This window comes from Anoplopoma fimbria, chromosome 12 (assembly GCF_027596085.1).
Source record: "Anoplopoma fimbria isolate UVic2021 breed Golden Eagle Sablefish chromosome 12, Afim_UVic_2022, whole genome shotgun sequence".
Classification (NCBI taxonomy): Eukaryota; Metazoa; Chordata; class Actinopteri; order Perciformes; family Anoplopomatidae; genus Anoplopoma; species Anoplopoma fimbria.
The window spans coordinates 11,612,130-11,627,636 of NC_072460.1; the positions used below are offsets into that span (position 1 = coordinate 11,612,130).

The 15,507-nt window shown below is 41.5% G+C and overlaps 2 protein-coding genes across 5 annotated transcripts; one reads left to right on the plus strand and one right to left on the minus strand.

Annotated features, from left to right (window-relative positions):
• The first annotated feature begins 267 nt into the window (after positions 1-267).
• Positions 268-5,385, plus strand: ca6 (carbonic anhydrase VI). The gene is made up of 10 exons (XM_054608968.1): positions 268-399; positions 916-1,095; positions 1,786-1,934; positions 2,409-2,504; positions 3,225-3,291; positions 3,366-3,523; positions 3,722-3,848; positions 4,236-4,319; positions 4,405-4,437; positions 4,539-5,385. The coding sequence occupies exons 1-10, from the start codon at positions 309-311 to the stop codon at positions 5,171-5,173; spliced, it is 1,620 nt and encodes a 539-aa protein (XP_054464943.1). The 5' UTR covers positions 268-308; the 3' UTR covers positions 5,174-5,385.
• Positions 5,383-14,500, minus strand: LOC129099648 (solute carrier family 2, facilitated glucose transporter member 5-like). Of its 4 annotated transcripts, XM_054608962.1 has the most exons (14): positions 14,347-14,500; positions 14,164-14,239; positions 12,399-12,465; positions 11,949-12,010; positions 11,720-11,818; positions 11,447-11,607; positions 11,246-11,370; positions 11,022-11,174; positions 10,613-10,926; positions 10,294-10,404; positions 10,096-10,197; positions 8,207-8,282; positions 7,860-7,987; positions 5,383-5,826 (listed from the first exon to the last, which is right to left on the minus strand). In XM_054608962.1, the coding sequence occupies exons 1-14, from the start codon at positions 14,391-14,393 to the stop codon at positions 5,602-5,604; spliced, it is 1,746 nt and encodes a 581-aa protein (XP_054464937.1). In that variant the 5' UTR covers positions 14,394-14,500; the 3' UTR covers positions 5,383-5,601. The 4 variants fall into 4 exon arrangements, with proteins under 4 accessions (XP_054464937.1, XP_054464938.1, XP_054464939.1 ...); XM_054608963.1 differs by lacking the exons at positions 14,164-14,239; positions 14,347-14,500 and having other exon boundaries at positions 11,949-12,068; XM_054608964.1 differs by lacking the exons at positions 14,164-14,239; positions 14,347-14,500 and having other exon boundaries at positions 11,949-12,063; positions 12,399-12,455.
• Between the last annotated feature and the right edge of the window lie 1,007 nt (positions 14,501-15,507).

The window sequence follows — 15,507 nt, forward strand, 5'->3', positions numbered from 1 at the left end:
AGACAAAAATAATTGATTTATTTGGGGGTATTAAACGTATTACCTGTAGATTAACTCTGTAACATGAGTTGAATAAAATGCAGACAATGAACAGTTGTTTCACACTGATAATTAACATTTTAACTAAGGCCTCTATTACTAACATACTAAAGATGAGATAATCCTTTCCTTTTCACTTTTGGGCTGCTGGGCAGAGCTCTGGGCGTTCTCAGCAGAGATTTCAACACCTCCCTCCGCTCTCAGTTTAAGTCTAGAGAGAAAGCCTCTGTGAGGTGTCAGAGTCCTGAGTGAAGGATCAGAGGCGCGCGATGGAGCTCTTCTCTGTGTTCGTGTCCGCTGTTTTGGTCTGTGCTGTCAATGCTGGGATTCCTCATGATGGAATACATTGGACATACACAGGTAGGCGGGTCTTTTTTAATGCTAAAATGTTGCATCATTATTTCTTTTTCATTCCATTTGTTGCGCCTAAACACCAAACGTGTGTAATAAGAGTTATGTTAGATTGAAAGGTGTTGGATGCGTATAAAGGTGCGTGACAAACTGTCATGTGAGTATTTATTTTGGTAGAAGAAGCTGCCAAGTTGTTTCTGTTCAACAGTTTTCTCGGGGACGCGCGTTGCGTGTGGCCAAATACCTTCTAACCACTGTCAAGTTACATCATGGCAAATGATTAGGTGTATACGGCACGGCAGAACTGATAGTAAATAATTGGGAAGTGAATACTACTGAGAATACACTAAATATCCAGTTGAACAAGTCATGTACTTGCTAGTATAAGCAACGACATGGGAACAGGTTTGGCACTCAAAAACAAGGTCACACATAGTTTGGCAGCTCTCTCACTAAATCCATCTTTCCCCCGGGTGATTTGAATGATGTGATAATAGTTTTCGGGCCTTGATTCTCTTCACTCAGAGGGAGCTTTGGACCAGATGCACTGGCCAACCAAGTACCCAGCATGTGGCGGTAAGAAGCAGTCCCCAATAGACATCCAGCGGCGCAGCGTGAGACACAACCCAGACATGCTGCAGCTGGAGCTCAGCGGATATGATGCTCAGAAAGGGAATTTTCTCATGTCCAATAACGGGCACTCCGGTAAGAGAACATGTATAAATGAGTATACCTCAATGTTAACTACAGCCTATATTAATCGAAGGTCTACAAAGGAAACAAGCTCTTAGATCTTACTGTGTTTTATCCTTTTGACAAATATTGTACAGGGAAGTGATTCCTCCTGGTGAAACTTTTATACTTCTTTACTTCACTGTTAAAGGACCATGCCACTGTTTCTGCTGCTTTATTTTCTGAACTATAAACCAAACAATATGTAACTGCTGACCATTTAAATGTCAAGAAATTCCAATGTTTGAAATTATAATTTAATTTATTTCCTTATGGTGTAAAAGTGACTAAGCACATGATCAAATCTTTCTCAAATTGTGTAATCCATTACGGTAAACGGCAAGCCTGCACATGTTTCCTCATGCAGAGCACCAATATTGCTGCATTCTGTTCATATGATTTAGGAGTCTGCACGGATTTATGTCACTGAATTAACTTTTATTACCAAGTAATACACGTTTGAAAATTGTTGCAGACTTTATATTCACTGTGGTGCATTACAGAAATCAAACAAACCAATGGCCGCTCTGAAGGAAGGAAATACATTTAAAAAAATGTGAAAGACAATAGCAGTTATGTAAAGTATTCAGGATTTGTAAACTGCCTCTTTTGTGTTTTTGAAAGAACTCCTGCATAATGTTAATATCTTTATTTCACCACCAGTTCAAATCGACCTGCCTCCCACGATGGGGATCATTAAGGGCCTCCCAGGAAAATACACAGCCGTCCAGATGCACCTGCACTGGGGTGGCTGGGACCTGGAGGCCAGCGGAGCAGAGCACACCATTGATGGCATCCGTTACATGGCAGAGGTTGGCTTAAAAAATGTTTTGCTACACTGGTGCACCACTGCAACGATGACAGGCATTTAATGAACAAACATCTCATATTCAAGCAAGCCTTCAGTTTATCAAACAGTTTCTTGACAGACACGTGCAGCTGTGAAAGGCACAAGTGAACATGAGTAACTACTACGCATGGAAACTGCATTTGTACAGGAATCATAACACTGCCTCAGTTCCCCCCAGTCTGTACAACAATTCATTTTCATAACAGATCATCAAAGTATGTAATTCTCTGTCTTCTTATCTGATCATGTGCTAATTAACTAGAAAGAGACCTTTATTTCCTTCTGAATATTATTCTGTATACTCTCTGCTACCTCCTTAATATGCTTGTTTTTTATTCAAAATTATAACACTGGTAGATATTTTCCCATTTGCAAAGCAGGTCATTGGTCATATTTTGGCACTAAAACCGTTCTGCAATTCCATCTTGTCTTTCAGCTCCATGTTGTCCACTACAACTCTGACAAGTTCAAGAGCATTACTGAAGCCAGAGATAAGCCTGACGGGCTGGCAGTACTCGCCTTTTTCTATGATGTACGTAAGCTACAAACACTTTTGTTCCCTTTCCTCTATGATCTGCTTTGTCTGACCACAAAGGTTTTCAACATATACACAGAAATCAACCGCCACTTCTGATAAATGATCGTTCAGCTATAGGAACAAAATAAGTATTTGTAGGAAAAAATTATAATGCCCTTCAAAGTGTATGATACTTTGTTTCGGTCATCTTGCTGGTCTAAAGGTTCTATTCAGTGTTTATTTACTTGTCGACATATTGAATGAGTTACAACCTGTCGGCATGAGCTTGTTTCCAGAGGAATGCTCTGTCCCTCAGATAGTCAGCGGCTCTCAACTACGAGAGGTCATTGCTGCAGCAACACCACCACTGGCATCCCCCATGATAGCAGCACAGAGTGGATGAGACTTAGTGCTTTTTGGACAAACTAATTGCTTCTGCAATGAAGAATTATTATGGACCCTAATGTGCACTCACTTTAAGCCATTACCTCCAAATTAAAGTATTGTATATCATTTGTCCAAACTTTTGCCTGGTTTACACACACACACACACACACACACACACACACACACACACACACACACACACACACACACACACACACACACACACACACACACACACACACACACACACACACACACACACACACACACACACACACACACACTCACACACACTTGTCTCTTCTGTTTTAACTAAACGTTTAACCTTCAGCTTTGGTTTACTTTCAGGACGGGCATTTTGAGAACACCTACTACAGTGATTTTATCTCCAATCTGGCCAAAATCAAATATGCAGGTGAGTTACTGCACACGTGAATAAACCGACCTTCGTGTTTGAGATCTAATGTGTTTTTTATATGATCCTGACAGGTCAGTCCATGAACATATCAAGCATTGATGTGCGCTCCATGCTTCCTGAGAACATCAACCATTTCTTCAGATACCAGGGCTCCCTCACCACGCCGCCCTGCTACGAGAGCATCCTCTGGACTGTGTTTGACACTCCCATCACTCTCTCACATAATCAGGTGCAGCAGACAGGAAGAAATTCAAAATTTTGATATATGGAAAATAAGTCTATGTTTGTATTATTACAGCTGTCAAAAAAAGATAAAACTATTTACTTTTATATGGAAAATAACTTTCACTATTTGAAGGACATGTGCTTATCTTGAGCATTATGTGGTGCAATGTCTAAGCTTTCTCTTTTTATCTGTTGTGTTCAGATCAGGAAACTGGAGAGTACACTGATGGACATGGACAACAAGACCCTCTGGAACGACTATCGCATCGCTCAGCCTCTCAACAGCCGTGTGGTGGAGTCTTCTTTCCTGCCGCGCCTCGGGAAAGGAAGTAGGTAGCTCCTTGCGGCACTGCATTACACAATAGGGTGTTTCTACTCAGAGTTGACTTGGGCAAGACCAAGGCCTGAGTCAGATCCCCCTCAACATGACAATAAAAACCTGTGCAATACATTACACTGTGCAATAATAGTTAAAATAGTTTTTTCTGTCTGTAAATATAATATTTCAGTTATTGTTGATTTTCTACTGTTTTTTATTGCTTATTTATAATACTTGTTTTTTTTATTTTCATTTTTTTTTTTTTATCTTGTTTTTCTTTTACTATGTCTCTTGTGTGCACTTTACTCTATGCTGCTGTAAGCCTGCAAATTTCCCCGCTGCGGGACTAATAAAGGATTATCTTATCTTATCTTGTCATTCACCTCTTTCTTTTCAGCATTTTGTCGGCAAGATGAGATTGAATCCAGGCTCCAGAAGATCGAGGGTCTGATAACGTCTCTTGGGAAGCATATACATTCAAGTGAGTCGTAAAAACTGATAAAGAAGGCTGGATGTAAAAGTAAAAGTGCCTATATTTAACACTCTTTCTTACTTATGCCCTTTAGGTGGACCTCATAACTCAAGGCCTACCAGATATGGTGAGTCCCTCAGTTTCATTTTCATTTGAGATCCAACTGTGATTTGTTACTCTGGATTATTAATAGGTAGATGTCTAATTCCTCTTTTTTGTTTTCATCAGAACCTCGCGCTCTGTTTCCCCTGGTGCTTGACTTCCATGAGAAAAACTCTGGAAGTTATGCTTTGGCCCGCCTCAGCCATCCCATGGAGCTGGACTCCTTCACTGTCTGCATGCACGTCCTGCCTCAGCTGGAGGGGGTCCACACCGTCATCTCCTACGCCAGTAACGGCAACGACAACGAGCTGATGATCTCCATCGGGGAGGACAGAGATTCAAGAGAGGTGGGCCTCTGGATTGGCAATGAGTTTGTCAACCTGCCGCACAACTTCAAGTCCCACGACTGGGCCAACTACTGCGTCACCTGGTCGTCCCTCACGGGCGGCGCGGAGCTGTGGATCAACGGCATGGTGGGGGAGCAGCGCTACCTGAAAAGCGGTTACACCATCAGCCCCGGCGGTGTGTTCATCGTGGGCAAAGATCAGGATGGATTACTGGGCATCTCCAACGCAGACGCCTTTGTGGGTAAGATGACCGATGTCAACGTGTGGGACTATGTGCTGACCACAGCAGATATCCGGGACCAGATGTCATGTGAGAGAAACAGCACCGTGGTGGGAGATGTGTTCAGCTGGGGAACAACCAAACTCAGTCTGTTTGGAGGGGTGCAGCTTGACAGCCAGTACAGATGCTCCTGAATGGACTCAGCCGCTTCTTCTGATCCCATGAGCTTTAACATGCTGCAATAAACCAACATATCACTGCTGATGATGGGGGATTTAAAATGTGTATGATGAAGAATACATTGTATTTCAGGCACCTGTGAAATGTTTTATACCAACTGTATCTTATAGCTAAAGTCATGTATTGTATTCATATCTTTGCAGCATCAATAAAGGCTTTAAAGTGACTTGTTGGTTTGTTTAATGACTCAAGGACCCATTCACACCTCTATAAGGCTGCATGCAGTTTCAATATCTTAAAGATCTTATAGCCACACAGACAAAGCGATTATGTAAGATTCCTTGTGAAATAGAAAAAAAGAGGCTAAATTAAGACATTTCCAGTCCATCACAATCCTCCCCATAGTGAAGACTTCCTCTCCTCTGAATCGTCTCATTTTTCTTCAGAAGGCCGTGACCTTCGCTACTTCCTCCAGGCTTTCTTTGCTCTCTTTCAGCGGCAGATCCCCATCACCCAGTTTGATCTCGACTCTGTTCCTCTTGGCGAACATCTGGCATATCTCCAGGAAGGTTTTGTTCTTGGTCTCCGGGACCACCAGCCAGATGTAGATCAGCGTGACCAGACAGATGAAGGAGAAAATGATAAAGCTGTAAGAGCCCAGACCTCTCTGGGGGGAGAAGAAAGGGAGAGGAAATGTGATCAGCGTGTCCTCAAGATGAAACGATGTAAATATGTTAGCATGAAACATTGGTTGGACGTAAACAGCATCCAAGGTGAGGGGAAGTGCGATTTGCACGCTACTTTTACTGGAATGCTCTTTCTTGGTTTCTGTAACTCAAACAAATTCCTTCATTGTTTGCGTTGTGGTTTGAAGATGAAGTCTTGAGATGAAGTAAACATGGCGCAAGCATATTAGTTTTGTTTATCTCTAAGATTTCGCCACATTGACCAAAGTGCTCCTAATAAACAGAGATGAATTCTACTTCTGCTTAATGAACATCACACTTGAGTATTGGAACATGATTGGCCTGTCAACTAGTTGTGATGTCAAAAACATCATATTTGTACCTCAAGGTAAGATTTAAGCTTGTCGAGAAACTTCATAAGATAAATGTGAAAACAGCCGACTAGTCAAACTCTAAACGGACATCATTCTGCACAGTGAAGGTCCATTATCTAGTGTAGTGACAATAAGAAAAATACACTGGAACACTGAAAAGTTAATCTCAACCTTTGTAATGTGTTTACAAAATTGATATTACTAAAAATTATTGGATTATAAAAATCCTATTGTTTGTTGAGATGCATTTTGAATGAAGTATGATTAGGTTTACTTTATGAAAAGCATTTCCAGTTTGGATATGTCTCATGGATTGGTTGTTGGCCAATCCCTCCTTCCCATTTAAACTTATTTTATTGATAAAAATGACTTATATTGCATTACCTATTCAGTATTTTATATTGCCAGTTTCAATAAAAAGTTAGACAACATGACAATTTCCATTAAATATCAGGGAAGCTGAGCATAAAGAGAGATGAAATAGCTAGCTCTGTAAAAAGGTAACACAATTTGCCAATTTGCACTATAAAACTCAGAAATAAATCATGTAATATCTCTTTTGTTTAACACTTACTAAAACCAAACTTAATTCGTGATTACGAGTTAGACTTTTTTGTGGCCGAGAGCAGTGTGCCAATTGGCCTAAGGTTACGACGGGCCCCAGCTCACGCTTTTTACGACAGGCCCTAGTGACTTACTGCCTCTTTTCTGTTTGAAAAGCATGACTGAGCGCCTAGCTGGCAGATGTGCTTGACAGATTTTGTGCCTGAATTAGCTACCGTATGGGGTATCGTTTTGTCACATGATGAAATAGAAACTACTACTACTGACTATTTTTCCAAAAAAAAAAGAAAACTATGATGGAGCCTTTTCAAGGGCAAATAAAGCAAATGGCATCCTTTGCTATATGACATGAGTGCTTCTTTTAAAAGAGGTGTAATCCTAAACTATACTTCTCTCTAGGTCCTTCTCTGCCCATCACATTGTTCAAGGTCAGTTTTTTTCTCTTCAGGTCACCCCCCCATCCCATCAGCCCCAGGGCACCTGCATTGCATTGTCTCAGTCTGAGCCCCTGAATGTAGACAGTTGCATAGTCTTCAGTGGTTGCCTGGCAACCTCATGGTGAAGACCATACTATTCGATTGAAATGTAATCAATTTTCTCATCTACCTCTTGGAAAAAAAACGTATAAGTAAATTTTACCAAAATGTCGGATTATTTTAAGATACATTATTTTACTCACTTTAAATATGATTATTATCAATTATTGATGGTGTATGTGCCTCAGGTGTTTGTCTCCTGTTCAATTGGTTGTTGCAATCTGTGGCCCCAGTGTGACAATGATAGTGTTTTGTAGTGTGAGTTCAATGCTTGACGGAAACGTTGCATTTTTAATCAGCCTGGTGCTTACGGCGTTCAGGAATTCTAACCCTTTTTCATTGGGTTGAATTTAAGTACTGCAAATCGTAAGACAGACATACAGTACATGCTGAAGTAATTCAAAATAAAGTAGAAATGATCATGTCAGGATGTGACTTGGATTTACTTCCTATTCACTCTTAAAAAACATCTGTTACGAATTTCATTTTAAAATACTAATCTTTCATTTCCCCAATGTTCTTAGAAATTGTGCAACTGACCTCTAGGAAGGGGAAGGCGAGGCCAACAGTGAAGTTGGAGAGCCAGTGGACGGAGCCTGCGACCATGAAGGCAGCGGGCCTGGCCGACTGCCTGAACATCTCAGTGGTCACCACATAAGGAATGGGACCTGTAGAGCACAGATGTGGTTAACCACAACCAAAACACTCGAGACACAACATCACTCTTCAGGGTTCACACTGAGGATGCTCATGTCTCAGACAACTGAGTGCGGCTTTAATACACATATCATTACATGTCTGGGCACATCCAAACAACACTTCAGCTAATGGAGCACCTAGTTGTAATCAGTGTGTGTGTAAATAACCACCGGTGGGGTCAGACTCACTGGGTCCTATGGCGTGTCCTATGACGTAGATGATGACACAGGTGATGCTGATGTAGGGCATCCACGTCACGCTCTCCTGTCAACATAAAACAACAGCTGCTGTTATCATTAACCTGACATGCTGATGCTTTCAAACAGAAACAAATGCATAACAAAATCACCATAATGGCTGCACTGTGTGGGAAGATTTTAACCCACTGTGCTGCTGGAAAGTGATGCCTGTCTGAAGATGTTGGATCCAGGTGAGATTACAGGGTTACAGGGTGGCAGCACTGGTATTGTGGTTGTCTAATAGCCAGTGTTTTCTCGTACTTTAGTGGTGGGAGACTTTGTTTTTATGTCTCAAAGTTCTCATGACCCCAGCAAATATAGACGTCAAGTCATCACATTTATTTTCCACACCAAGCACTAAATGTATAATATATTAAAACTACAGTCCAATGAAAACTGTTGTTTTGGCTTCGTAGACCAGCATACTGGCCCACGAGGTTAAAGTGCTTACATTCAGCTTTAAAGTGCTAGTTCTCTCTTCATGAAGACATCTTATTTATACGTTTTTTTGTCATTGTTGATGCCATTCTATCAATCACTACTTTTTTGTGTAAGTCCTCCCAGTTTTGCTTTCACCATCACCAGATCTCCACACTCACATGCACATCTGCTCCCAATTCCTCCATCAGCTCCCCAGTATATACCTTCCCCTTTTGCCGTGTTCATGTTATATCAGAGTTGTCATAGCTATATTTTTCCAACTAGTAAATAATGTAAACATACAAGTAGTAATCATGGCTAGGAAACTTAGAAAGTATATACAGTTTGGCACTTGAAAGGACAGTAGTACCTAAAAAGCAGACCAATATTGATGCCTCACATCAGCCAAACTCCAGCCTTAAATGTAATAAAAACCAAATTTAATGTATAACCTTATATCAATAAGGTTAAAGAGGAAGTAAGTAACTAGAGCCAGTTATAAAAACATGTACTGGGGCCTCAAAGTAACCATACGCCACTGGGCACACTGCTGCCAGTCACTAAATAGCCTAACTCATAACCTCAACTATTCTCTAGTACGTATTAAATAAAAGGTATATTACGTTAATTGCTGAGCTTTATGTTGCAGGTAGGGCAATTTTGTTACCTTTGTACATCACCAGGCTAGCTGTTTCCTCTTTATGTTAACCTAAGCTAACTGCGTGTTGATATCTTCTACATTAAAATTTATTTCAAATTTTAAAATGTTTTAAAATAATTCCTACTTGAAGTTAAGGTAAACTAGTTTAGTGCCCATTCAGAGCGGGACGGCTGCTAGAATCCCAGGAGTGATGCTTGCAGTCGTTTACTCCAGGGAGGTGAAGAAGATTTTGGTTGTAACATTAGTACATCCAGCATCCAGCAGCAAAGGTGAACTGACTGCTGCAAATGAAATGCTAGATTCAGTTGACTGAGCCCTGAAGCCCGGCCCCCGTTTGTCTATTCAACATTTATAAATATTCAACCTGCACCTAATTCAACATGGCACTCACTTGGTTAACCAACAATACAACAACCAAAAGGGAAGTAGATTGGATAAACGGTTCTTGAAATAGGCAAACGACTAACACACATACAGACAAACAGACAGACAGTCAGAGATTTCTTGCTTTATAGTTAGAAGTCTGCACTTTCACCTCATTGTTATTGTTTCAAACACAATGTGAGCCACAGCAACAAAGCATGTGTCAGCTGTCTTAAAAATCTCCCATAACTCAGTCTCCTTAACAAATCTCCTGACTTTGAGGTTGAGACACTCTTGGCATAAACAGCAGATTATTATTCATATGCTGAACCACTAGAGGACAGCAGAGTCCCATGTTGAGGGTGTGAGACACACTGAAGCTTTCACATGGTACCTGGAAGTTGAGTGCGACAGTGAGCAGCACACAGGCCACACAGCAGATCCCAAACCCACAGAGGAGGAGCAGCCGTCGTCCCCAGGCCTCCACGATGAAGACCTGGTGAAACAAACTCCCTGTTCAGAGCTATCGCCTCCTGCTGACATGATCAAACAACAGACAGTGTAGATGTGTAGATATCAACAGGGTACTTACAGCAGCTATGGTCATGAAGACATTCACTGCACCTGTTCCCACGGTGACATACTGGATATCATTCTGGTTGACTCCTGCAGTGGCATATATGCTATCTGCATAGTAGTAGATCTGACGAGGGAGAGAATTGTGTTATGACTAAATAGTTGGAGAACAGAGTTAAAACATAAGAAGGAGGATGCAACATTAGTCTAGTTAAGATTGATTGAACAGAGGAAATAGTTGTTGAAGAAATGCATCATGATCTGGGGTTTAGCTGAAACAGAGTTAGTGTGTGGTCATCAGTGGGTCAGGGACAAGGACAACAGGCCAGGCTCACCGCGTTGACCCCCGACAGCTGTTGGCCCATGTTCATGACGATGATAGAGACCAGCTGCCAGCGAAGGGAGCGCTGTGAAAGCAGGCTGAGGACAGACAAGTGTCCCTCGGCCCTCTCCGACTGGTCCTCCAGACGCATCTCTGAAAGCTCTGCGTCCACGTCTTCGCTGCCACGCAGACGCTGCAGCGCTTTCTTCGCTGTCTTCTCATCCCTTCTCTGGATGAGCATGTACCTGGGGCTCTCTGGGAAGAAGGGCAGCAGCAGCAGCTCTACCAGGGCGGGGATACCGGTCAAACCCAGCATGAGGGTCCAACCTGGATACAGAAGGCACAGTCCTGAGTCTCCTCCAAATCAGCTGTCAAGGATTGTTGCTTGTAACAGCTAACCAAGGAGGAAGCCAGTCATTTACCTGTGCTGTTGCCCAGTATGTGTCTGATGCCCAGCACTTGTGCACTGAGGATGCCAATAGTGATGAAGAGCTGTGGGATGATACCAAGGGCTCCCCTCAGGTTTTTGGGAGCCAGTTCTCCCAGATACATGGGAACCACGTTGGATGACAGACCTGCAGACAGGAAACTTAAGATACCTGAAAATGTGATATGTATAAATCTTTAACAGTTTATCGTATCTGACCTGCACAGATGCCCACTATAAACCTAGCCACGATGATGATCTCATAGGACTTGGCGATCTCACTGACTCCCATCATTATAGCAGGTACGATGGAAAATATGTTGTTGAAGAGGAGGGTGCCCTTCCTGTCGCAGGGACGATGCAGTTAAAGTAATGTTAAACAAACACCTCGTATAGTGCATGATGCATGTGACACATTACCTCCCTAGTTTGTTGACCAGAGGGGCCACCATCAGGGAGCCAAAGAAGCCTCCTAGCGGGTACATGGACACAGAGAGAGACCACAGCAGAGTTAGGAAGTTCCCCTCCATCGGCCTGCCGTAACGCTCCATGTAGGTGGTGTTATAGAACTGCTGCATGAACTGAAGAGAGCAGGACAACACTGATATAAACACATCAACATATGAGAGACACACTGGCCTCTATATCACTGCATGTTACAGTAAAGCTTGTGTTTCTTTTGCTTGGGTTTACCGGTGATGGAGAGTTGATCACAGCCACATTATAACCATACTGGAATGATGAACCAAATGCAGATACCAGCGTTGCCAACACCAGCACCACAGTTAATCTCTGTCAGGGGGACATCAGCACACAGTGTGAAGCCCCTTTTTACAACACAAACAACATCCATCATGATCACAACACATTTGCACACTGTCACAGAAGAAAAAGTGATAATCACACCTGGTGTGTCACTCACCCCTCTCCTCTCCACAGGCTTTCCAGACTCCCCATTTTCCGCCATGGTTGTGTTTGGGCTCTCTTTCAGCAGTAATAAGAACACACTTTGTTATTACGGCAGCGCTGCATTCTGTCTGCCCTTTGGACACCAGATCAGAGAGTGTAGCAGCGGTTTACGGCTTGGCTTCAGTTATCGTTTTCATGTTGCTGACTGTGCCCTCAGGTTCAGGAAGTTTTGTATTCAATACTTTCAAGATACTTAATCAAGCTTTGGGCTGAATGTTAGTATCTGATCTTTTATTGCACTGCACCCTCAATCAGTTGGCATATTATTTCATTAACTAGGTCATTGTAACTGTTTTATGTTTTTGTCTGTGTGTCTATCTTTATGTCTGCCTTCCACTTGTATGCCAATAAAAAAAGCAATAAAATAAAAAATAACAAAAATGATAAAGACATGATTACCCACCTGTATTGATTACCCACCCACAGGCTGGATTACAGGAAAGATGTTGATACAGAATGACGACACAATGCTGAAATCACAAACAGATGGACTTTAGTGTCAATCCTTGTACAATTTGAGGGATTTATCTGTTCTCACGCTGACGGCAGCTCATCTAACACTGATTACTGAAAATATTCATTCTCAGCAGAAACACCACACCTGCAAATCTCTTTCTATGTTTACTTTGTCTTTAATTTGTCATGTGCTGCAATGCCTCTAATCTCTGAAGCTGAGTGTGTTTGTCAATACGACTGCCCTGAGGCTGTTTGCTCTTAAAGCTGGATGTTATTTGCTTCAGGGACGCCTCATCGCAAAAACAAGGCTAATAAAATGCGCCTGTGAGTAGCTAATGCTTTTAGGAATTAGGAATAATTAGAGTTTAGAAATATGTATGCTGAGAGCAAAATATGACAAAAGATAAAGTGTTAAGTGAAGCAGGATGAACTGTGAAACTTAAACTAAAACTAAAGTATAGTATTATATATTCATACAATAAACTAGACAATAGAGTGATTAGATTTTTTATAAATACTTAGAAGACCCAACAGACTTTTCTGCATGTAAATTGTGCAGCTTGTTAACAGTGAAGTCTACCAGCAACATTAAAAAGAACAGTTATTATATCAAGCTCTTTTAGACCACAGTATTGGGCCAAATAAAAGTTGATTATGTGAAGTGGTTGCAATATTAGCAGTAAACTGTTGGGGGAGCTAATGATAAGTCACATCTGAACATTCAAAAAAAGAATTAGAAGAAGAAAGACATGTCACATGTAAAGTGCAAAGTTTAGTTCTGACAGAGCCCGTCTACGAAGAGCCTGGGCACTCCCTATACGCCCCATTGTACCGATTTTGGTTGTAGTTCCATGAGACATCCACTGGGGGTGATCGCGGGCGAGTCCAGATTGAATGGGAGTCTATCGGGCTAAACGGCTAATTATGCCTCTTTCACCTGCTTGTCGTTGAAATATCGCAAATTTTATTGTAGATTCCGCAAGTTCAATATAGATTATGGTTCAAAAGTCAAATGAGTGAGTACTTATGTCCTTTCGATTTCTTACAGTTTGGGCCGTTGTTGGCCGTATACGCTAGCATTCTGCTAATGAATGCTGATTGGTCAGGGACGGACTTGCGACTGATTACGACCAGAGACCCCTCTTGACGGCATCTGAAGCTGAAGCGCATCGGAAAACATTATCTTAAGGAGGACTTTCCGTCGAAGTTATTTTTGCGTACTGATATTTAGCTGGCTCAGCTAACCCCTAATTTTACAAAATGGCTCGAAATAACTTTATATTAAGTTTAAATGAAAAAAATATGCATTTTATTTCACACCTGGGCTGCTATGTAGCACACACCAGGGTCATCAAAATGTATTATTAAGTATCACGCCTGGCTTCAGAAAATGGGTTACATATAATACCAAAAGTACGATAACATCATTATATTGATATATTAATTAATATATTAATTAATCCGTAAATCAAATGATGTTAATACATATACCGTTCTTTTACTTTTCAATAGCCACCATAAATTGGCTAGGCTACATAGCAGATAATCAGCCGACAGCCAGCATCCAGCCAGCTGATATCAGCTAGCACTAGATAGAAAAAAAACCACTCTGTAAGTAACATACATATGTGAAACATTCGCCCATTTCTTGTTTTGACATTAACTCACTAAAACTCTTAACTAGTGCATTAAGCAAAAAAAAAAAGCCTTACCTCCACGTTGCGGGGAAAAGGAAGTGCCGTAAAGCAGTACCTCTGACAGTGTGACGTCATCGCATTTTTTGAACACCTTTTTAGAACAGATACGTGACCTTAAAAAATGCAATATTCAGCTGAGTTTATTATTTTAGCCCCACCCTTTGATAGCAACTTTCAAATTACTTGACAAAAAATTACATCGTGAGAAAAGTGGATTCTGAGGATAAAACCCCGTTGGCTCCCATTCATTCTGGACTCGCCTACGAGCGCCCCGCATGGTCAAAGATTATTACTGCAACCAGTCCGGAAACCCGGAACTAACCCGCGAGTGCCAGTTCTCCTCATATTAGACATTCTCTGGTTCTGATGTGTCACTTTAATATCTTACTTCCTAATTAGTCACCCACTTAGACCAGTAACCTCTCTTTTTGTGTATCTAGAGTTTCTGATGTTTTATGTTACCTGTGTGAACATTGTTCTGTCACTTCTTATCTAAATAGACTGTTGCAGCTCTGAACTATTACCCATTACCTTTAGTGGACAGTGCATTTGAGAATTGGCTCTAAAACCACTAACGCAGCCAAATGAACAGCCTATGTTGTGAAAAAAATATTACTTCCATTATCTTAACTGGTGAATGGTCACCCCATCCAGTGTAGTATGGCCCTCTGGTACTCTTTAACTTAATGAATTAAGTGGGCAGAGAGCCAGCGGGGGAGAGAGCATAAACCCCCTTCCTTAAGTGTTTCCACGAGATCCAGTTACTTCAACGTCAGCCAAATCTCACAACCGACACAATGGATTAATTCCTGCAGGAAATACAGTGTCGACGGTCTGCCGTCCTCAAGGACAAAAAGCATTTCACCGGTCGTTTTTGGATGTCATCAGCATAAACAGCATTCACTTCCTCCCGTTTTCCCAGACCTGGTATCCAGTGCTCTGTCAGTGTTACTGATGGTCCTGAGAGAACGAACTCTGCACTGTTTCACATAACTTAAAACCACAGATGGAATTAGACTGAGGGAAAACTCCTTATCTCATATTTTATGTGTAGATATGTTTTTAATATTTCTAATATAAACAGCATAAAGTCTCCATGTTCTGGAAATAATGTCTGAGAACTAGCTCTCCTCATAAAAGCACAGGGTTGTTTTTAGTGTAATGAAAAGTCTGGCTGACCTGATATAAAGGCTTATTACAACAAAATTACCCACTTCTGCATTGCCTAATTCATCAAACAGGCCAACAGAGACCATGCAAGATATATTAATCCAGGTTCTATGATGCCACCTTCATAAACTGAACAAGTGCTTGCCCTCTGTGCGAGTCACACAAACAATAATCACTTGAGGATAATAG